Source organism: Apostichopus japonicus, chromosome 16, assembly GCF_037975245.1.
Source record: "Apostichopus japonicus isolate 1M-3 chromosome 16, ASM3797524v1, whole genome shotgun sequence".
Taxonomy (NCBI): domain Eukaryota; kingdom Metazoa; phylum Echinodermata; class Holothuroidea; order Aspidochirotida; family Stichopodidae; genus Apostichopus; species Apostichopus japonicus.
Genome location: NC_092576.1, coordinates 27,293,866 through 27,319,116, shown reverse-complemented (window position 1 = coordinate 27,319,116; position 25,251 = coordinate 27,293,866). Strand labels below are relative to the sequence as shown.

The following is a 25,251-nucleotide window of genomic DNA, read 5'->3' as shown; positions in this document are numbered from 1 at the left end:
ATCAAAACAGTGGGATATCTGATCGAAACAGGGTGTTGGTGGATTTTGGCCAATCATTTTTACCTTATATACCTGAAAACGTAACTTAAACCATACTGTACCGTGTATTTACAATCGCTTAAACCAGTGGACCAGGAAAGTGGTACGTCCGCATTTTCCAATTTACAATTATATGCCTAAATTTATGATTGCTATGCAGTTATGCCAAAGTGTTGCTTAAAGGAATGCTGTATTGCCCCTAAATATGCCAGATTTTCACATTGCTCAAAATTCTTAAAGTATGTTTGCTACTACCCTGGAGGAAATTTACCTTACTGGAACATTCAATCATCTCGTGTCATCATTTATAATGGATGAGAAAATTTGAAGGGTTTTTACATTCAGAAAGTACTTCTTGAAAACTTCTAACAATTAAAGTGGCCAGAGTTTAGGGCCTATACAGACTACCTTTAAACTTGTAAATGTTTAACTTGTCCAGAGTGACCTTAACTTTACTTAACCTTCTGTGGACAGCCTGTACAATTAGAACAGCTTGAGAATTTACCTGTTTCCCCAATCTAGTTACAGGAATGCTATGGAGACTTGTTCTTAAGTATACAGGACAATGACGCTTTGATATCATGTTGAATATTCCTTGTTACATCAACGTGTTGCATTCCTTGTTACATCAACGTTGGTAGTCTTTCAATAAAACCTAGACATAATCTGTTGTCTGGCTGAGATAAGATAAGAGATAAGAAAATGCTTGATCAATGAGATATCATGTTTTTGCCCCCCCCCCAATAAAAAAAACACACAATTATATGGGCTGCATAATTGGTAGTTCTAGCTGAAGTACCACTAAAATTGAATTACAACTCTATATCAGTGTTTGAAATGGAATATTCCCATTATTGTCCATATTTCATGGCCACTATTGTGAAACGGCCTGGGCAAACCACAGGCATAGTGTGTATCCTAAACTGTAAGTCACATGAATTACCTCAGATGCCACTAATATTTGCTGCATCGACTTGGACGAGTTGAGAAGCCCTAGATAGCAACACCCTTTTTTCAAATTTTGGTATGCAAGAGTTCCATTTTCAGCCAGTCTGAAAGACTGACTTTGTCTTCGTAAAATCTTTCTCTGTTTTAATTTTGTGAAACAACTTAGATAGCTCTCATCTCTTAGAATATCGGCAATTTGTCTCACGTTTTCTGCTAACTTTTTCATGTTTAGTTGTTGCAAAGCACGATCGATCAACTGTCTGCTGAATATACGAAAGCCGAATGCAACAAATTTGCTAATAATACGGATACTGCCAGTCCATCACTAATTACATTTTTGCTGCTCTAACATACCTGCTAGTGCGGACATTGTGTTCAAGTGGACACAATTTACAACAAAATATACGACCGTCAAATAATGTCCCCCTTCGTTTCACAAAAGCATATACAAATAGCATATACAAATGTACCGGTAAATCCAGTATAAATTGTCCTAGGTGGACTAGGACAGTATGTACTGAAGATGGGATATATGCGACAGTTTGTACCGCTACACCGGCACCGGACCACGGCGAAATAAAATAACGTATTCGTGCGTGTTATGGAATTCAAGCTGTGAAGTGCATATGTATGAACTATTTTACTACGTGAAAGGCGGAAGAAAAAGGAGTAAGTAAGATAAGTGCATGGTCACTGGTGAATACACAACTGGCTTTTGTATTTATTTCTACTAAGGGTTGCGAGGCTTAACAAAGAACAAAATCACGATTGACTGGTTCTTGCATAGTTTCAATCAGTTCTCACCATTTGCAATGATGCGGTAAAGGTGGATTTGTAATTTAAGTCTTAAACTGTTTGTTATGCTGTCAAAGAAATTAGTAAATCACTATTGGAGGTGACACCTGTTGTATTTTATGATATTTATATCTTATCATAGGGAACCGTTCCGTAATCGTAATTCGTAGCAATATTCGATGAGAATGTTAACATGCCCCAAACAACAAATGGTAGATTCCATATGCGTCATAAGCCTGAGCAATACAAAACGTAAACATTATTTATCAAAATTGTCACACGCAATTGCACAGCAACACTAACTTGCATATTATCAGTAGCGAATCATTACCTTATACGGCCATAATATTTTTCGTAGTGCTCAGAATGTAAAGCGTTGTAGGGGTAAAAGGGAAGGTGTTAAGCGGAAGGCAGTAAAGGTGAGAACTACTTGTTTGGAACTGTCTAGTAACCTCGTTTGGTCACATATACAATTCTAAAGTTATATATACCCCAACAAACTTCATAAGTTTCTAAAGTTTGGAAAAGTTTTGGAAGCATTGTGAGCCTATTTGTTAACGTCCGCCTTGCTTTGCCTAGATATATAATTTGTTTATACTTAGACAAACGTTTTATTTTCCTTCTGGATATATAAGTATTTCAGACACTGTTAGGTGTAATTTAAAACAGAACGACCACGGAAATTCAGCAGAATGTCTTTATGAGCCGATGCAATTAGTTTAGATGCTGTGCTTGGTGAATGCCCAATATTAAAGACATTATTGAAAACGGATTATATGAATTTTATGTTCCAATTGAAATTCGTCAACGTCAGTTGGATTGTTACAAACTTCGGTATTTCACATACACCTATTCGTTATATAATACAATACCTGGATTTTTTGTCCGTGGATCAACGACATTGGAGAGAAAAGGCACATTTTTCCAGTGTCTTATAACTGTTATCAAAGGATACTCTGACAAGTTACAACAGTGAAGGTAATTTCCTCTATTTCCATTAATCTACTTTTTTCTAGGGCTTGGCATATCACGATTATCATAAACGTCCCACAAAAGATATCAATGAGGTAAACAAACCATGAAAATTGTTCGATAAAAGAACAACTTGTCAACTATGGCAAGACTGATATCAATTCATCATAATGCTCACTCGAAACATGACACACTGAAATCAATAAGTATTCCCTTTTAATACCAATGGACATATCATAAACATTAACTTCAGGTAAACATTAAATTCAGGTAAAAAACAGACTTTTGCAAAAAAATGTGCGATTGGTTATGAGCCGTCGTTTACAAAATGTTGGGCGCTGGGATGTGGTTCAGAAAACCAATCAAAGAGCAAACCTTCATCAGTGTTTCACGTTCATTCCCTAACTTTAGACTTCTTAAGCTGTGGAAGTAAGAACATTATCAATCCAAACGTCTATGTTGATTCATTTTAAAGCATAAACGTGTTTGTAGGTTACACATGTTTTTTTAGATTTATCGGCTTAAAATTTTCCCATATTGGTTGATATGGAATCAGTTTTGCATCGGAAAGGTATCGGAAATGTCCATGAATCTTATATTTCATGAACATTGGAAACACAAAATGAAATTTTTAATTTTGTTAAGTACAATTTATTAATAGCCGCTCTACGTGTTTGAAATTAGTTTTAATTGAAATAAATAATCTGATGGCAAACGATGGCACAAATAAAAACTTAAAGATGACAATGGTACATTGATAGGTTAAGCCTCAATATCTTGGGGCTATAAAAGTTGAGTTATTATTGACAGATAAACCATTAAGTATCGCATGTAGTAATCGATATTGATGGTGCAAAGTATGTACATTTATGTTTTACAATCATGTAATTTCCTTTTTTACTTAAATGTGATGAAACTTGAGTATTAACAAAGCTTATGTCACTATCGTTGATTTTGTAAGATGCATCTATAAAACGTTTCCATTACGTATAATGGTGGATTGAAACATGTTTATGAATTAATATTCCACCTAAACCAAATTGATATATTTAAGTATGAGATAATGTTCATGAACGGTATAACATGATACCCGAATTGTTATTATTTAAGCAATATCACATTTTGTTATTTCCATTCCAAATAGTATGTATACACATGTCGATCCTGCATATTGGATCCTGTACAGTGGAACATGTATAGTGGATCGTGTGTAGTTTATCATGTATAGTAGATCATTTATAGTTGATCATATTTTGGATAATGTATCTTGGATCCTGTATATCGGATCCTACATATTGAATGCTACATAGTTGATTCTGTATAGTTGATCGTGCATAGTTGTTCACTTAGGAGATCCAGCAAAGTGATCATGTATAGAGGATCATACATAGTTGGTCCTCCATAGTGTATCCTGTATATTGGGTTATATATATAATATATCGTATATATTGAATCCTGCAACGTGAATTGCGTATATAATGGTTCGTGTATGGAGGATTGTGTATACTGGATCTTGCGTAGTGCATCCATCACAGTGATCAAGTAAAGGGATCTAGATCCAGAATGGTGGATCATATATAGTGGATCTTGTATACTGGATCTAGCATAGTGGATAGTGTATAGTTTATAATGGATCGTGCACAAAGGATTGTCCATAGTGGATCCACTATAGTGGATGGAGCGTAGTAAATTCTGCATATTTAATCCAGCATGCTGGATCCCGCATAGCAATCCAGCATAGTGGATCCAACATAGTGGATTCAACATAATGGATCCAGCATAGTGGATCGCACACAGTCAAAAGTGCATAATGGATCGTGTAAAGTGGATCGTGTATGGTTATTACTACATAGAGGATCCTGTATAGTACATCAGGTATTGTGGATTGTATTAGCGGATCGTGCATATAAGATTGGATATATTGGATGCTGTGGAGTGGATCCTGTATAGCATCTCGTGTATAGTAGATCCACGGATACTATCACAACATCGGGCTAAAATATTGTTGTGTTCTCAGTGTGTTGCAATATGTTATGATATATTTTTCTTGGTGTAATTAGGCAGTGGCGATATGTTTTTCCATGCCCTGTTTGACACTTTCATAGTGAATCTGGCTCACACAAAAATAACATAATTGCTATCGCAATCATGATTGTAATCTTCGTTGAATGGTTATCATCATTAAAAGGATTGTCTGGTGGCCCAAAGAAGTTACCTTGGAAAATGATAAATAATTTTACGATCATGATGTCAAAGTATGAGAACGTTAATGTTGCGTTTGACAGAGAAACGATTTTTTTAAACATTAAGGATGATTTGAACAGTACAGAACGTGGCGTCATCTACTCTAATGCAGATTGCGACATAACCCACGCTCCGTATAGTACCTACTGTAATCACAACAACAAAATCGCGTTTTTATACAGATTAATTTCTTCCTTAATTTTCGGTGAAATTTCTCATAAATTTGATATGTTTTCAAAATCTCCTTAAGCCGCCATATATGTAGTAGATCGGTAGTTACGTGGTCTTTGTGTAACACAAGATAAGTTTTAACAGCAGACTCTTCGTTGTTTATACATCGCGCTATGCAGCTCTAACGCGAAGAATGTTCGCATGTGGGCTACTCTAACGTTTATAATCGGACAGTTCTGCGAATCCTAAGCTTTTCGGTACCACATTCTGGCCTGCAATCAATTCCGCCAAGTTTCATCTTTCGGTGTTCCGAATACTTTTCAAGTCTCCTTTTACTGTAAATTGGATCCGTGATCTATATTTCAGAGATTTCGAAGAACAGTTTATGAACTGTGGTTTGAGTGTGAGAGTATATTATGTGCAACGCTTTAGTATACCAACTGGGCAAAGTACAGTAGGTTATATACGTTCGCGATATGTACGTTATAGGCAATCACCTGTGCGTGTACACGTGAGAGTGCATTTGCTGCGGAAATGGGAGTGCTAACTGTTTTGCCTATTAGCATGCACTACGTCAATCACCAAATTGATGCGTTCGAACCAACCATACTTCTGGTGAGAAACTGGTGAATTTGAAAACCAGATTTCTACAAGAAGAAAACGTTAAAAGGGGACAATTTTTACATGGTTAGAAAGAGTAACATTAAATACATATCAAACTATGTGGTTACTATGGGCATTGGTTAAAATGTTTCAAATGGAAGAATTTGGTGTATCGAGCAGCATCAAAACGAATGCTATAGGTCAACTTAAGCAAACAGGGACTTTCTCTGCAACAGCTCCATGGGAAAACGTTGAATTGAGTTGAAAGATCAATTCAAGGTCAAAAGTGAATGCGAAATTAAGGAAACATGGACTTTTTGCAAAAGCTCCATATGAAAGCATTGAATTGACTTACATCTTTCATCGGATTATCGTGTGTATTACGTACTATCAAAATATGTGGTTGCCATGGTAACTGACTTGAAACACCAACTTAAGTTCAAAGGTAGCTATGGAGAATTGTCAATTAAATCAAACGTGACTTTTTGTTACAACTTCATATGAATCCATCATGAATTTACTTAAGAGTTTAACAGTTGGGTGGGCTTGTCAAAATACCTTAAAACAACAGCTGACAGAGGAACTGAGTAAAATTTCTTATGATTGAAATTATGTATTCAAATTCTTCAATTCAAATTTTCGTGAAAAATCAATTTACCCGTAAAGATAAATAAAAAAAAGAAAGGTTTTAGCCCATGTAATTCTTTAAGAAGTCACTTAAGCGTTACTTCAAACAGACCAATTCAAAAAGGCATTACAAAGGCTTTACATCCTCAGTGTATACATTTAGTAACTGACGTTGCCATGACCTCTGCCTCAGTTGGATATTTATGAATTTATTTGTTATGTTAACTGAAGATATGACTCATACTTGAAAAAACTTAAAATAAAAGTTAACTGTTTATAAGTGCTAACAAAATACTCAAATTAGAACGTATGGCACATCAGTAATACAACAGGTTTTATCATGGCTTTCAAAGTAATTCATGAGGTAGGGATGTGTTCCTCCAAATAGCCTTGTTTGACGGATTTATGTCTGCACAAGTTAGATATATTTACTGGTTTTGTAATTGAATTTTTATTATGTAACTTCTATGCATTAGGTTTCGAAAGGCTTAAGCCATTGTTATCGTACTGCTTACGACGGTCACACATATCATATCATACGCGCTTGTTAACGTGTAAAAAAAGTCAAGGCTCCTTGTGTTCCTAAGGAACAAGAATCCTGTCGTCTGCTCCCCGTGTTTATGTACATTGTGAACATTCCTGATAAGCTGTGTGCGTTACAGCTTCACGAGGAACGTGGTAGTCAAAGATCATGACATCAGTTTTTTGTGAAATATAGTCTTGCAAAAAAGCTCCCTTTTCTCGTTTGTACATACTTTCTATCTTGCATGTTTTTCCGTTATAAAATGAGTCTTTGCTTAATGTTTAAGCAGGGATCCCTGGTTTGTGTGCCAGTCTGTTTATCTAGGGTATCAGTTTATTGCTGGATGCAATAGAGTTGGTTCTTGCTGCCGGGATTTATGTAAACAGTCTGACGGATAAGGTTGCCTCCGTTCTTCGTATACGGGACGTTTGTGCATATCAGAGGGACATATCATGTATGAAGCAAGGTGGAGAGCGTTGACCAGTTTGTAAGTGGGGTTCGATTACGTGTAATTCTTATTCGATACTTCGTAATCGGTAAGTTAATCTTGTTCAGGATTGTACACAGTTACTGTGTTGGTTTTAATGCCGTCGAGTAACATTTGCACACATTTATTTGGGATACATTTGGAAGAAGTTGCCTGGTAGAATCCTTGTCGTATTTGATAGAATTTTTCAAAGGCGTTGTTTTCGGGGGTTATTTTTGGCTTCTGCAGAAGATAGGATTAATGCACTCCGCGGCTACGCCGCGTACTAGTCTGTTGGTGCACTTATAAGGCCGTTGCAGCGTAGGGTTTGCTGGCTGACGCATTTCATCGTGAGCTGCGCTGCGTTGCCCGTGACGAATTCATCGTCAGGCACTGCGTTGTCCTTGGGGCAATGCGTATAGTTCAGCGCGTTGCTATGTAGTTTGCGCATTGCAGAATAGCTGTGCCGTGATCTTACCCTTTAATTACCAACCGGGTAATTCACCACACTACCGGAGCGGACATCATTTGAATGCATTCAAGGAGTACTAAAAGAGTTCAGTTTCACAAGGGAGCACGTCACATGGTTGGTACCTTGTTTTGTTCAATTCCACATTGACATATTCGGTCATGGTTAATGTATACGCCGATTGTTGAGTAACTGTCGTGAGCTTCGTCGACAAGCGGTAAGAGTATGTACAGGGTCAAAGACACTAGTAAAAACTTAGCTAGACAATGTCTTCATGGTGAGGTGATATTATGTGATTTCTTTTAAATAGAACAGTGATAGTAGGCTCAATATAGCAACAAATTTAATTCGAACAGTGCCTATATTCAAAGTGCGTGTCACCAACAAGCGTTAATTAAAACAAGTCATTTACAAAAAGACGTTAACAGGGATTTACGTCATCAGTGTATACATTTAGTAACTGACGTTGCCATGCTATTATATATGAAGTATAACTGCTGCCTCGGTTGAATAATTATGAATAGATTTGTTATGTTTCTACGATCACTGAAGATATGACTCATAATTTAAAAGTGTTTAAGTTAACTGTATATACGTGAGAATCAAATACTCAAACCAGACAGTATAGCACATCGGTTGTACGACAAGTTTTAACACGGATATCACGGTCAAATATGAAGTAGTGGATATGTTTCTCGAAAAATCTTTGTTGATCGGAGTGATGTCTGCATAATTTGGTTATATTTACTGACTTTTAAATTAAATTTCGATATTGTCACAGTTACCTCACATTTAGAAATTCTTGATCCCTCGCTTCATCACCACTTCCTCAATCAAACAGTTGTACACCACCTCTCACTTCCAAGACGATTCGATACCAGAACCAATAATCAAGGATTCTATAACAATAAAGGATTTCCATATTATTGAAACTAAAGGTCATTGAGTCAATATTATTTACACGAAAACAAAGGACATCAAATTAAACCCGCATTAGGTAAGTAAAAAAGGTTAATAGGTTGTACTACTAAATGAGGGAATTAAGGTAGGCGGGTATAGTGCAGGACCTGGTGACACAGAGGGAAACACTTCCCCTACACACACACTCACACATACGCCAAACCTCATTTAGTGTGAATTTTTATCCAAGTTGTACCATTTTGGGTGCGCGTGTGTGTGTGACTTCCTTTTGATTTTAAACTCTCCTATGTGGTGTGTTTTGTTCTCTGTTTCATCGTTAATAGATTTTACTAATCAATGAAGGAATTTAGAAGGTTAGTTAACGTACCCGTACAGTTAATGGGTCACCTGCCACACGTCGGATGAGACAGCTAGTATCTACAAATTGAAAGCCTTTAATTGCACAGGTAACACTAAAGTGTATTACTACAATACATTGTTGTAATCAATGAAGGTATTAAGAAAGGTGGGGTATAGTTTGAACTTACCTATGTGTTTGTTTTTTTCTTTGTTCCTCCCTCTTTCCCAATGATATTGTAGAGTGACGTATTATGGGGAATAACATCCCCTGACAATACTTTTGGTGGTGGAGTTTCTCTTTTGGGTTCACCCTGCTCATTCATCTGTCTGTTTTCTGTGCGTGTATTTGTCCCTTCTGTTACTGTTATTTGTCATTCAAAATGTGAAGAAAATCCTGCTTGGATCGAAACGCCAAGCCCACTCGAAATCTTCCTTTGTGTAGCATGTTCTTGTAGTAAAACGGTTGTCAGGTGTTGCTCGAGTTTTCTCGGATGCATATTTTATTGAGGTTGAGATAATTATGAGAAATGACTGGAAAAATAGAGAATGAGATATGAAAAGAGACAGAAATTTACTGCATGTGTAGTCTAAAGCTTCTATGAAAACCTATAACTAACTGCACGTCTTTAAGTTCTATTTTGATGTAGCCTACCTCTCAAAAACTGAACTTTAAATGAATGTTTATATTGATCTGCATGAGTAGAAATTAATAACATTACTCATTATGCATGTTATACCTCAGTATATGCGACAAAAATATAAGTTGAGTTTCACATTGCTACGATATGCATGTAACATATAGTTTTACTTTCTGAGATGGTACCAGATACATGACGTACATGTGATCATGCGTACAAGCTGTAAATACTGTGATACGGCTATAAAATATGCTGGTGACCAAAAAGCCATCATATCCGTTCACTAAATTGATATAGCGTGGAACATTAATATGTGGTTCAGGCCACAAGTATATTGTATTAAAAAGACAATACTAGATTAACGGAAGATTTCAGCGGTCTGTTAGAGTTATAACTTACATACTTATGTAAGGTACTAATTGAGAGGGAAAAATGTCTTTAAACTTCAACTACGTCTATCGCAACCACTCGCCTATTATACCTTTAAACTCTTGCCTTTTCTATGAGTTTCCCCTGCCAAAAGTAAAACAAATAACTAAAATCACTTCGCTATCATGTTATCGTTATTATAAATGGTGAAGCATGACATGAATCTTTTTTTATCAAATCCTCAGCACATTCAAACTTATAAATTCCTAACATATTTGTCAATATATTTTCCGATCGACTCGATTTTACCTGATAATATCCGGTGAAGTCATGGTAACATAGCTTAACGTGTACTTAGGTCTGTTACTGACAAGTCACAGCTTTTTACTGCAAGGTATGGTATGGAAAGCTTAAATTACTAGAAACTAGTTCACTGCCTTTTATGTTGGTTGCGTACATACAAAGGCCAGGGTAACACAATTTCAACGGCTAAACGAACACGGTAAAGAACACAATATCAACTTAAAAGAAACTCTTTATACTATTTACCAATTCAATATTGCTATATGCCATAACAACTACGTTTGGTTTTAAACCAACGTTATTGACGCCATTTTCTTTATGAAAATATTTCAAGGGCTTCTATATTTCTATCAGATTACAGATTCCGTTGGTCATGCGAGACGTGTTTATCACCCAGGCTGTCTTATTGAAAGTGTCTGGTAGAAATATCTAACTGGTAAGTTAAACAGTTAATTCTATAGTTAAAAAAAATGTATTTAGTAAACCAGCCACACATATTGAAACGTTACCTTTTATGTATGTTGCTCTGTTATGATGTTTCTTATGATATGGTTTTTGCCCACATCTACTGGATTGTGTTATTAAATACTTTCAATAAGCAGCCTACTTTTTCTATAAATATATTTAGTTATCAATCCAGCAACACAACATTCGTTGGCTTTCCAAGAAAATCTATGTCAGACAGGAAATCTTAACACGAAAAGCAAACGCCGTTTGCCAAAAGAGAATATTCCCAAAACACTAAAATGCTTACAGTTTTCGTTATCCATCTTGGTCAAAGGAAAGTGATTGTTATAGAACTAAAAGTAAATTTTTTCTATACTAAGCTGCTTGCCAACTATATAATGTTAACATTGTCAAAAAAAAACAGAATTTGCTTCTACTCATCAGTCTAAGAATATGTATGTGGTGACGACCGTTCAATTTCAATTTAATCTTTATGTGTATATACATAAGTTTTATTACTCGTTAACTTTTATGTTTGTTGCACCGATTATAAGCAAATACCTTGTCGATACAACTATTACATGGATATTACACTGAGCATCATTACACTTTGAACACATACAACCATCAAGAACACACAAATATAAAAAGAACTAAAATAACGAGCGCATTTGCGTGCTAACATAAAGGATGGGTCCCACTTATTTGACGATTTTCTTAAAAATATGTAAGAAACAAACACAATAAAAATGTTATACAAGTATGCGTATAACTACTGCACAAAGCATTGTTAAGGTATTTAATTCCCTCCCAGAAAGTGTGTTAGCCAACCAGATACACTAAGTATACGGATGTGTTGAGGCACAAGGGCAAACAGTGCTCAACATCGTTGGGTACTAAATAAACAATATCTTAAACTAATTCCCGTTTTGCTTAAATAGAGTACTTGAGAGGTACCGACAGCCATAGTTTTACCATATTGTATATTTGTCTATGCAATTTTCAGTAGTACCACAAAAAGATTTACACAACGACGTTATACGTCGCTATTATATGAAGATGGTATCATTACTTTTCTAAGACTCTACTTGAAACGTATTCGTCTGCCTGTTTGTAGAACTCCAGCAGAATGTTCTAAGGTTTTTTTTTGTCTGATGTGACGTTAAGGGACGCGGAAAAGAAATTTAAACTGTATTGTCACATATCTTATGAAACAAGAAATCCAACAATTAATGAGCAGGGTAAACACAAAGGAGAAACTCCACAGCCGAAAGTGTTGTCAGGAGAAGTTATTCCTCCTAAAACAAATCGCGTCCACAGACCACCGAACCGCAGACCACCGGTCCGCACACAGAACCGAGCCGTTCGGCTCCGGATCGAGCCCCCCCCCCCCCTCGGCCAGACCTTCAGTTGGCCAAGGACTGATGTATGCACCAGTCAACTCTAACGGTCCGACCACTTACCATGGGAAGATCCCCGCGTTCGAGGGATTATTCACCGGTCTCGGACGACTCCTCCGGGACTCAGATAATGGCTACCGACGGACCGTCCGAAAATAGAGATTTCCTCAGAGGCACGTCCACCAACTTCAGGCAGACCGAGAGAGGCTACTGTGATATTTCAACTGTTATTAGAGCAGATGGCTACCACCCAGAACCACCTCTGATCGGTCCTGCGAATGCAGCACGTCCAACCCCGGTCCGATCGCAATAACCACAGAAGCGGAAGCGAGACCGCTTGCCACCGGTCCCTAAAACTCAGAAACCGATGTGATGGCCCTAGAGCTGCTAGCCTCAGAGACGTGGTCTGATGCTCGGAGACGGAGCCTCCTTTCTAGGTTACTACGACTCACAACCTGTGAAGGCGAAGGAAGATGGGAATGAGGAACTGGACGCTAAAGAAATTGATTTGCTTACGGACATCCAACGCCATGTAAATCTTCTCCAAGAGATTGGGTTCGAACCTTCACCCGCACTTGCACCCAAACCGGTGGACCGAGCGTCCAGACTCTGAACTACGATCGAAACCTCACAATCAGCAGCCCGGTGCTTACCCGTGGACTCTTCCAGGACACGAACATTTTCCGCCTTCCCGGCCAAACAAGACCGGGCACTGAATGATCACGACTTGACATGAAGACTGGACACATGTCGTACGACTTGGACCAGGCCTCTGTGGCTGGCTTGATATTTTGGTCAACTATCATGCTAGCAGCAGAGCACACGAATCACCACTAGCAGCTCCCGGATAACAAACAACAGGTCCCCGAAGGAGAGAGGCATCCCAAAATCATGTAGCTATTGGGTCTACTAGCTAGACTTATATAAGATCAATTCGCCAGGTTTTTATCAAGCTAAAAAGAGTCCAGACGGGCCAACATTCTACCGGCGATGAGATGATCTGAAGGAGAGACGAGAGACAGACTGATCCACCTCCCGATTACAGGTGAAGACATTTTCACAGACCGGTTTACCGATGAGGTACAAGGCGATTTTACGAGAAGGCATACACTTACTAAGTCGAAATTGTCAAAACTGAGCCCACAGAGACCTCAAATTTGCAGACCGGCGGCGACCAGACCTTTCACTTTCATCTGACCATCGAGGGGTCGCGGCATCCTGCCCAGTGCCTTTCAAATGCCAGGGAAAGAGAACCGGCCAGCAGAAGCCTTCTCCGGGAGAACAACCAACCGACGGAGTGGTCCTTAGAAAACCAGACGTGATCACGGCTCTTCAGCATACTCGAGCGCCCGAACATCGACCTCTTTGAGTCGAGCGAGAATGCCAAACTGCCCACAAACTGCTCCAGAATATTGCACCCGCAGGCCTGGAAGGCCGACGCGATGTCGTTATCTTGAGTCTGGATGCAGGCCTAATCCTTCCTTCCGCTATGCCTCGCTAGTCCTTCGGCAGCTAAAAAAGTCCAGGGCGAGGATCACCTGGGATCCTCGCCTCACAGGAGACCATGGTTCCGCTCCCTGTCAGATTCGATACACATACTGTTTCAAGCTAAGGGAAAAATCTTTCACCACAACATCCGGTCCCTCACTTGACTGCCTGGCCTTTATCAAGTCTGATCTCAGAGTGCGAGGGATTTCGGAAGAAATTGCCGATATGGCAGCGGCAGAAAGAAGATCTGGCACTATCAGAACTTATTCTTTACGACTTGGCAACTTCTGCAGATGGTGTAAGAACATTCAGGTTGACCGACATTTAGTGTCTGTGAATTAAGTAACAGAGTTCCTTATGTACTTCTTCCACCAAGGCAAAATAAACCCCTCTGTAACTATCGTTTAGCAATTGCTGCGATTCACAAAGGATTCCCTGACAGTCCACTTTAGGCTCTAAGGACGTAATTGCTGAAGTCATCCGGTGGATGGCTAATCGGAGGCCTGTGACCCGGAAACTCCCATGGAGCATAAACAAAGTACTAATGGATTCACTTCACTCCTCTCTTACCTGTCTCCCACTACACTAACGTACTTTCCTCTTCTACCAAGACGCCACTGGTATAAGTTTAGCAATGCGTCCGCCTCCGCCCACACCCCGTTGACCTCTCCTATGGGTCACCGTTCACTATCTCTTCCTTCCGAATTTACCGTTCCGAAAGAAAACGCTTGCTTTTTTACTCCGTTTTCGTTTACGCTTTTTTCTCACGTTTGCTGGCGCAAATCCTGTTTCGACGTAGTTTGCAGCAAGATTGTTTAAGTCACTGCTAAGTATCTTTTTGATATTTGCAGTTTTTCTGCCGCTTTTTTACATTATAATTTTGCCCATCTTGGTGTATTACGGTTCAAAATGTGTACCATTTGTGCGATACATTGTGTTTTACCGTTACTATACAGTTCTTACAGTTACTAGTACAGTTACTTTACTTTTGTTTTTGAGTTCTTCTTGTATAACTGTTCTTACTTAGGCCTTTTCCGTGTTCCCTCTTATCTTCAGTCTGGTTTCACGGAATTTCCGGGCTTATATGTCCCCCCCCCCCTCCCCTTGGGCGTCTCCAGTGGTAGACTTAGGCTTTTTTAAGGCTTCTCAGTTATTTACGGGGACCTTGTGTGGCCCCCGTTAGCTCTCCGGCGGAGGGAAAGGCCTTAGCCTGTTTGGGGTTTTCAACCTTCATTACGGTTCTCTACCTATAGAGTGTGTTTTTTCCGCCTCTCGGGCCTCGTTGGCTCCTGTATCTCGCGAGCATATACGTTTTTATTTTTGTTTCTTCTACCAGAGTTTTCCTCTTCCAATCTTAGCTATAGGTTACGATGTACCAGGAAGGAAGAAATATCATTAAGTGTGCGACCTGCTAACTTTTCCGCCCCGGTCGCGCTTGAGACGAGCACGCCATATGCCCGAGATACCGATCCTGCACACCACGGGATTTGTTCTCGATCTACGTGGCTTTCACGCAGGCAAATTGGAAGCAAACAGAGGCCTGGAAGGAGGCCAAACGTAAGCGGCTGCAGCTCCAACTAGACCACCTACCGAATACGACACTGGAATAGCCTGCTTTACAGGCAACGGTCCTGAACAACCCCCAGGCGGGGCACAGCGAACAACACTGACTACCGATCATCAAACGTCTTCAGGAGCGGAGACCAACTCAAACCCTAGGCTAAAAGCTAAAGTCAAATCAAAGGACTATAACAGGGCTAAAGATCAAGATCAGTTCAATAAGGCAAGATCAGTTCAATAACCTTTCTGTTTGCGGCAGAGGTTCCCATGCAACATCACCAACAGTTACGGGAACACCCGAACAAATTTTGGACCGCGCAGCCGCACAAGTCATGTGGCACCTGGGTCCGCTAGCTAGACTGATCTACGACCAGATCTCGAGAACCGCTCTACTGTCAGTAAAATCTCGCCGGCGCAACGTACTAGCAGCAGAGAACCTGACCGCCGAAGCCCTTTCGAGAGAGGTCCAGACCCCAATGGAGTAGTCCAAACGGGGGATGCGTGCCGGAGCTTGTTCTACCGTCTCAAATTCGGGCTTCGATCGCGCGGTGTTGAGCGTTCCTTCGGGTAGATCCTGCCTGTTGGGCCTCCCACCATCGTGGCAGTGCCACTCTTTGCGTTAGTGTAGTAGGAGACAGTTTAGAGAGGAGTGAAATAAATACTCCAAAACTCCGTGGTATGGGTATTAACGAACGAAGATACCTGTTTCACCCGACTTCCCACCTCCACGCGCGGGACTCACTTGCTCTACGCAACGCCAAAAGCAGATCGACTAATCGATTTTAACCACTCAGTTCGGGAGTCTATCTACTTGTTTAACACTTAGATCCAGTGCCTTTTTCCACAGCCTGAAAGGCCCGGACATACCGGATATACCGGTCATATCAGACAGACATACCGGATATCCACCCGGACGTCCCAGGCGTACCAGACGTTCCGGAAAACAATCATACCACGCCATCTACGACATTCACCAAACCTTCTCAAGGTGATTGCCTTCGGCCTCATACGTACATTACTGTTCATATATATGTTGTCAACAATGCATTATTGGGCAACCTGCTTGCTGTTAACACTTTGGAGTGCATTTTTTCGCTCCTATTCGGGTGGGGTTCTCCCATCCCCCTCAACCTGTCCCATTGCTGTCCTCGGGGTTGCATCAGCAGGGGTAAATCCGGAAGGAGACGATAGTGTGCGGTGACCCGTAGGAGAGTTCACCGGGGCTAAAATGATACCAGTAGCGTCTTGGTAGACTAGGAAAGTGCGTTAGTGTGGTAGGAGACAGGTAAGCATCACAGTTCGTAAATACCAACACCAGGGAGTTTAGGGTAATATGTCAGACAACCCCTTTGAACCGATGGCGTCAGATTCTCTACGCCATCTGACATACAAAACCGTATTCTTGGTAGCTGCAGCATCAGCCAGGAGAAAAAATTGCTTTCAAGCTCTCTCCGTGGCAGAGGGGCATGTCCGTTTCGACAACCACGGTGGTTGCCTGATCCCAGAGTAAGCGTTCCTACCAAAGAACCAGACGCTGGTCTTTGTACCGGAAGACATCTTCCTCCCAAGGATCTCCCACTTTTTATCAGTAAGAGAAGAAACACTGTGGTGTCTACTATCGGGCTACAATAATATATAACGAAAATGTTCCGATGTATAGTTAGTTAGATGGGTAAGTGCAGATGTGAAGTGGGAGACAGGTACGCATCGTCGCTCGTAAATACCCAAACCAGTCGGTTTTAGGGAATTTGTTTAGAGAGACAACAATCACAACAGGCTCCCCATATATGTAGAAAGTTAATTCATATGTCATACTGTACAGGATGTATACATATGCATTGAACCAGTTAAAATATTGCGCGTTTCGATATTTATATTAAAAATTGATTTCGAAGAAAACATGGAAATGACTGAAAATTTAATATATATTGCCTATCTATCGATAATATCTTCTTGGGAATCTCTTCTGTATGTTTTTTGGGGATAAAATCTCCTATGTTGTTCTCACCCACCCCACCCCCACCACCTAAAAAGTAACTGAAAAATAAATAATGTAAACTAAAATGAAGAAGATTCAATTAAAATGCAATTTAATAGTATACATATATAACATCATCACAAAAATTCTAAATTGTCGCAGAACTTTTACCGCATCATTTAAGGATATCGATGTTGGGAGTTGAGACCACAAAATGCCCCTAATATATAGGGGAAGACCAGTTATTTGAGGCATGTCCCCTTTTCTCCCTTTTCAGAGCAAAAGCAAACTATTCTGTACCAAAATGTACTATATTTTAGATTTAAACTACGTTTAATTTATACTGATCTTTTCCTTTGCTTGATATTTCTAGTTGGGGTAAAGGGGACAATTTGCAACCAAAAGAACGAAAACTGGGTAAAAAAATAATGAAGAACTTAAGAGTTTGTACATACTATGAGTAATTCAGGCTTCTTCATTTTTGATGAAAACTTCTTGTGACATTCTAAATAAAACTGGAGGGATAAATAACTAACTAAAGATTCGTTAAGCTATAATATAAAAACACCCTGTCTTTATATCCGTATGGTATGAACGGTCATTTGTGAACTTTAACAGACCGCTAATACGAAGATCCACATCAATTTACACTATTGTTCTCATCTAATTGAGCTATGCAGCCCTTATGTCTACTCGGTACTGACCATAAATACGTGTTTCTTCCTTGAAGTGTCAATTAAACGCTTCAGTAGCTTGCGTTTATTAAAATAAGAACTAACACAATACTGTAGACTTATATCACGATAGATAGATAAGAACGGTGCTGATACACTGTAAGTGGTATTGATGCTTTATTGCAATGTTGTATTCATCGGAGCCATGGACCTAGTCAGAAAATGGTGCGTGGGGGGAGGGGGTAGCAGAATTTAAAAATAGGCGCTTCCCACAAAGGAAGTATTACTACACTTAACGGAGCGCCATGATGTACAAGGACAATGTTTGCCCCGAAATGCCTCCAACTTTGCAGGAAATAAACTATAGTAAGAGTATTGTATTTCGAAACAGGCGAACTTTCGGGGAAAGATTGAGAAGGGTCGATTAGCTTCCTTAAAACTCAAAAAATGGCTTAATTTCCTGCTTTCAGTTCAATTTTTTCGGGTACTCTGGGGGCTATTGCTCCCACTGCGTCCCCCCTTGCTACATCCCTGATCAGAGCTAGTATGATATCAAATGGACTCCAGTGAATCGTTAAGAATTTAAAACGTGCTTTATACACTCAAAAAAATGAAGTGTTGAAAAGTAATCGATAAGTGTTATATCAAACACTTCAGCCTAGCTCGTACAGGGACAACACCCTCCTTGCTAATTTTACACTTTCCGAGTGTTGCAAATCTAACACCTCGCTGGAGTTGAATTTATCAACACTTGCAGGTGTCATTGTCACACCCAGTCCCCTAAATTTAGCTCTTCAAAGGTGTTTATTACTCAGTTGATGGGAGAGCTGTAGTAACACCACATGTCTGGCTATTCTTACACTTTTTGCGTGTTGAATATAGCCAACACCTTACTGATGTTCAATTGACAATTGCAGGTGAAATTGCAAACCCCAAATCCCATAAATATAACACTTACACTCAAAAAACGTGATACACAGGTTAAGTAAAATTATACTTAATTTTCATGTGAAATAAGAACACATAAACATTTAAGTAAAAATTACTTAACTGCTGGTTTGTACAGTTTTACATGTTTATTATGTAACGCAAATACAACACTGTTATGTAAAATTTTGCCAGAGAAGTTTACATAGCACCCATTTAGTAAATATTTTATACAGGTTTTAGGTTAATTATTACCTAGTAATTAGGTAAACAATATATGGATGCATGTTTGAATCGCTCACAGCAGAGAGGTACATTTAAGAGAGAGCAAAAAGCAATGACAACACAAACAATTCAGAATGTGCGATTTTCAGCAATTAAGAACCCTACTACCTTCCTATTCCAGAGGTCCATATATTATATCCCATTAAATGTAAAATAAACAATTTAGGCTATAAAAGTACTGTCTTGTGGAATGAAGTCAACTTAAAAGTGCCAACATTTTCAATTGCTACAGTTCAGTTACTTGGTCTTTATTGTTTGCGCATGCCTTTTGGTATTCCAGATTAAACACAAAGAAACAATTCTTCCCAAAGTCAATTTCAAATATGCAACAACTTTAGAGAAATTCTGATCCATGGGATGAAAAAACATGGAGTGCTGTGTATGATGACTGCTACACTACAGTGACTATGTATTTGTTGCTGGCAAATGCCTTTTGGTATTCCAGATTAAACACAAGAAACAACTCTTCCCAAAGTCAATTTCAAATAGGCAACAACTTTAGATATATGCTGATCCGTGGGATGAGAAAACGTAGACTGCTGTCTCTGATGACTGCTACACTGCAGTTACTTTGTCTTTGTTGTTGGCTCGTGCCCTTGGTATTCCAAATTAAACACAAAGAAACAACTCTTCCCAAAGACAATTCCAAATAAGCAACAACTTTACATACATTCTGATCCGTGAGATGAGGAAACGTGGAGTGATGTCTATGACAACTGCTAAACTGCAGTTACTTTGTCTTTTTTGTTGGCACGGTAAGCATAAAAATCTCGAATCTGGTTGCACTTCACACCACCAGGCAACTGGTAGACAACTTTTTGGAAAAATTCCCAGGCACCGAAACTTGCAATTTAGTATAATTCAGATTAAACGCGTAGAATCATTTGAAGCAACATCAATGGCTTCATAAATGTCCTCTGGGGTAGCGCATGTCTCTCGATGATCACAAATGACTGCTGAGGATGTATTTTGCTTCCTCCAAGAAGTAACACATATTGCTGAGGTCTTTCTGAGATCTTTTGCAAATAGAATTCCAAGTTGATGCTACCTAAGTAACAAAGAAAAGAAAAGAAAATTCCCATCATAATGAAGTTGTGTTAAAACATTATTGGAGCATAAGCAGTTATTTACATGTACCCCTCACAAAACATTGACATTCCTAAAGAAAATGCACACAATTTAATCAGTTGTGGTTGTCTTCTTCAAGCACGTTTGAAACTAGAAAGCCAGATGGCCTATAGTGATTCCTTGTCAAACAGGAACTTGCATTAAACTTTCATCAGACAATGTAGGCAACTTTTACAACCAATGCATCATGTTAACCATTGTATGCAATTGTGTAGATGGCTATGAACTATAACAGCTAGATCACTTCCATAATATCGCTAAATTATGGTTGGGCCTAGGTCTAAAAGTATCACCAATCCACATCAGCTTCGGCCTACTTGCTACAACTTACAAGCTAAAATGGCAATTAGTGGTAATTATATATTGCATTACATGAATATATGTTTATCCCTTATTAAACATAGTACCAGCGTAACTATAGGCCCATGCCCGATGCTATTAAAAATGCATTGCCTTGAAATAGCTTAAGTATATCCTACTAGTACTACTACTACTTAAAAAAGTGACACGCAGGGTATACGAAGTTACGGTTAACGCCCAAAAGGAACCGAATGCACTAGGTTACATAAAAGGCCTAGATCAAAGTCCTCCGTCCGTCCGTAGGCAATTCCGTTTAATTTACTTGTATGTAGGTTACACAGATTCGTTGACAATTATCAGTTGACTATGACAAATAGCACCTAGCCTATTATATTAACGTATCGTATGACTTTAACGTTAGGTCTACGTAACGCAAGCGATTCAAATGCATTCGTCTACCCAACTTAGTCGTGGGTCTCTAAGCATATCTCGTTCTTTTCACGTTCACTTACATAATATCAAAACATACCTCCGAATTTTTCAATCAATTCTTCCAAGTCCCAGTCTCCTATAACGTCATTTTCCATGCCATTGTAGCTCGTTATCGCACACTGGGTACGTAACGTTATGTGGCTTGCACGTATATATGGCCGTGGTTACTATAGTAAATTTAGTAACGATAAATGTTGTCAGTGGTTTAAACACTTAACTTGCACTAAGAATCCAGCTGATGGGAGGTTTGACCAATCGGAATGCTCGAACTGAAAGTACACTTTCTGCAGGTGTAAAAAATACACGCTACATGAATTATGTAACCCTACTCAGGGTCAGAGTAACCCTTCAGGTGTAGGGTGAACGGTTACACCTGGAAAGTGTTCAAATTCAACACTCCATTTTTTTGCGTGTACGTATCATAGTACAGTAGTTAAGCATTGTCACCGTGATTCAAATAATTAGTTAAGATTGTGTGCTGTGAGCAGTGCTATTGTAGAACATTCACAATTTGTAGTGAGTATTGGTCAAACCATATCATTGCTGTTGACCGATGAGCAGTTCTTGCTAAGAGAAGCGACTTCGTTGTCGTTATGAATCTGTTGTTATGTTTGCAGTAGTAATACGAGGATTTGAGAGACGAATTATTATAACTTCGTGTCATAGTAGCTAAGACCGTATTTCGCAAAATAACTTTGGACATAAAATGTGATATCATCCTTCTCTAATCTAATTTGAAATCATGTTAAAATGTTACAACTATGTAAATTGGTATAAGAAGGTGTCCATTGCCAATAATTTGACAATTAATTTCAAATGAAATGTCATTATGAACTTCCAGACTCCTCCAAAATTAAAAGCAAATGAACGTATAAGACATTATGTCCGTTTACCTAAGCACCATGTATTACATTAGATTATTTTCAAGTGATCAACGTTAAACTTTAGAATTGTGTAAGTCTGATAATGTTTCAAGATCAAGCAAATCCAATAGTTTCCTTCACCTCAGAATAAAATAAACAAGTAATTAGTACCAATTTCTTTTTACTTTGAAGATAATATTGAATGAAATTGAGATTGTTTGGCAAAGTTACACTCATCTTATTTAAAATTAATGTATTTTCGACTTTTTTTGTTTCTGTCTCAATTAATGTCTAGCACTCTACTCTTAGAGTAGTAATAATTTGTTGCGGTCAATTAAAAAAAAAATATGTGAACATCGTTACAACTTTGATTTTACTAAAGTAGACACACATTTGTTTGCATCATTTATCTTTGGTACCGTTTTATATCGCAGCATGTGTAAGTACCAAAAGCAAGGAACACAGTGTAAGAACAATTTAATATACCTTGCTCTTGATCAAAATCTCCTCGCTATGGTGCGTACGAGAGCGCGGCAAAATATTAATAGCTACAAACAAATAGAACGTGATTAAAAATCACATCTACGAAATGTGGATAACAGTGACATGTCGATACTATTTTTAATATAAAGCCTTCAATTTGCTCTATCTTGTAACATGTAAATGAGAGATAACTGAACGAACATGCAAAGTACATAGGACATTCAGCGTGACTAGACTAACACATTACATCATTGAGAGGTTTCTAGTAAGTGATTACAATTACAGCCAGACAAAAACACCCAGGTTCATTCAAATTAATTCATCCAAAACGACTACGAAGCAAAAACTGTTATCAGCATTGTTTGTATAGGTTGGGTGTATATTTAATCAACTATGTGGAGTTACGGTATATATTCAGTGATGCTAAATTACAATATCGCAATTTTCAAACAATCTGTGTCAACCTTGTTTATGGTAAGTATACAAATCCTTGGTATGTTTTTTTTTATATGCCTTTAAAACCAATATCCTTTAGGTTCCATCAATCTTTAAAATATGATAAAAACGTGCTGATTTTTTTTTTTCGATTTCTTTCATATGTTGGACGAATCAACAATTCAGATTCGTATTATAACTGTACATTTATTCGCATTATGGGCAATAAAAGGTAGCTCAATACACATCATGTATAGTAATTATTAATTTACATCATTTATCACAAGAGACAACAAACTGCCAACAAAATTTAACATTTAACATTCGAAGTCTACATATTCTGGAAACCATTTTATACCCTGATAATCCAGTTATTGCCTTGAACTTTACGTAGAATTTGCAGTCAAAGTAATTCACCCTTATTTGTATTTTGCATGCGAAATTACAGACCTAAGATGGCTGCCAATGTTAATCTCGTGGACATCAAACCGGATGTGAAGAAGACAGTGAACGGTAAGTTTGAAAGATGAACAATTTTCATTTATTGTGTATGTTGTCCTATGTGTGTTATGCTGTTCTATATACAATACACGGTACACTGTTGTGTTTGCCATTATATTGGAGAAGCAATTTTTAACTTTCTTTTATAAAATACACGTAACATTGTTGAATGTAATGCGGATATGATGAAATACATATTGCAAACATACAGTTATATGTGAATCAAACTTTTGAAAGTGAAAGGGATTACCAGGTCATTACATTTTAATCGATAAAGTTTTAAGTCTTCATGTTCATATCACTAACGCATCCGCTGTTTCATATCTGAAGAAGTGCTTCATTTGCAAGTTAGATGTCTTTTATTTTATGTTGTTATTTTCAACAGATTTTGATAGTTTTAAAGTTGCACTTGCTGAAGATCTGACTGATGAAAATGTTATTGAACTGGCTACGGTCTTTAACTATCCGCCTGCTATCAAAGAGAAGCTGGAAACTTCAGCCAGTGCAGGCCGTCTCATGATTATTGAAATGGAAGAGAGGGGACAAATAGAGCCAACAAGTATCCTGATACTTCTGTGTGCGCTGAAGAAAATGGGTCGTTTTGGGATTGAAAAACGTGTAAGAAAGCTGTACGAGGATCATACAGGGATACTATGTTCCAGTGATGATCAGTCTAAGGCTCAAATAGAAGGTACTGTAGCTTACACATATCATTTTGTTCGTGTGGCACTGGCAGAATTCTTCAGAATGCATCTTACTTCTGTTGGTTTACTGTGATTGGTTATTTTCGAAATTGAAATTTCGGATTTGATATAATGTTATTGATGAATCGATAATATACTAAGGATTGGTGCTTTCATTTACAAGTAACCACTCACGGGAACCTTTTCTCAAGTGTACAAGGTTAAATGGATATTTAAAGTAAACATTTCGTGAAAACTTGCAAAGTGTAACACTCAACTTTCAACAGAAAGTGAAGTTTGATAAAATATAGCTAGAGATAAATTGTTCGTTTAACAACTGAAGATAGACTAGTTTGGCGTGTAATAATAAAACAAGGTGACTGGGTGTATAGTATCTTAGTAATATAAATTTGATATTCTCGATGGATAGGTCAAAGTTGTTACAATACATCTGAATGAGATATTTCACTACAATGGTACTGCTACACTTTCTAAAATCAATGTTTTAATGCTCCATTTTCGTTCTAACAAAAGGAACACATTGGCTTTTATTTGATTTTATGTTGGAAAAAAGTTTGTAGCTATTACTCTATGAATAAATTGTTCTCCGCTTGAATCTCTGACCGCAGCGAAGAGTAAACAGAACATATTCCAGTTTAATTCGTACTTGTAACTTATTCTCATATACAAACGGCTTTAGGACATTTATATTCTCTTTTAATAAGACATTATATCTTACACTATTCGAACGAGAGTGTGTAGTAAAGTTAGTGAGGCCGATAATGATATCATTGTTTATTCGATGCGCTTTACATTTGTTTTCTACTCAAAGGTATAACTGTAGTAATTTGATAATAAACAGTGAATGACAATAATATTTGATAAATATTATTACTGGAGTTGATAAATGAGCTAAGGATCTTGACTGGAGCCGACTTACAACAGGTAAATTCATGACCAGAAGCAATCTTAAGCCTACGCACAGTGCCCGGCTATCCACGATTCCCCAAGTAATGACAGTTGACTCGAGTTTCAATAGTCTACAGTGTGCGGCGGGCGTTAGATGACAATTACACACGGAACTATGAATTTTAGAACATGTTTATCCTAGATTGTTGAAGATATGTTCATTTCTAGTACACTATACGTTACTCTGTACAGGTAAATAAACATATTCATA

At 38.3% G+C, this 25,251-nt stretch overlaps 1 protein-coding gene across 3 annotated transcripts in view; it reads left to right on the top strand.

The window, feature by feature from the left end:
- Positions 1–2,088: 2,088 nt before the first annotated feature.
- The window catches only part of LOC139982803 (uncharacterized), a 65,118-nt gene continuing 41,955 nt past the window's right edge, over positions 2,089–25,251 (top strand). For 2 of the 3 annotated variants that reach the window (XM_071995897.1, XM_071995898.1), the window contains exons 1-4: positions 2,090–2,760; positions 10,782–10,863; positions 23,336–23,400; positions 23,774–24,079. In XM_071995897.1, coding sequence (XP_071851998.1) covers positions 23,343–23,400; positions 23,774–24,079 — 364 coding nt within the window. In that variant the 5' untranslated portion in view covers positions 2,090–2,760; positions 10,782–10,863; positions 23,336–23,342. Of the gene's footprint in view, positions 2,761–10,781; positions 10,864–23,335; positions 23,401–23,773; positions 24,080–25,251 lie in introns of all 3 variants that reach the window. The other variant, XM_071995896.1, reaches the window with a different exon arrangement.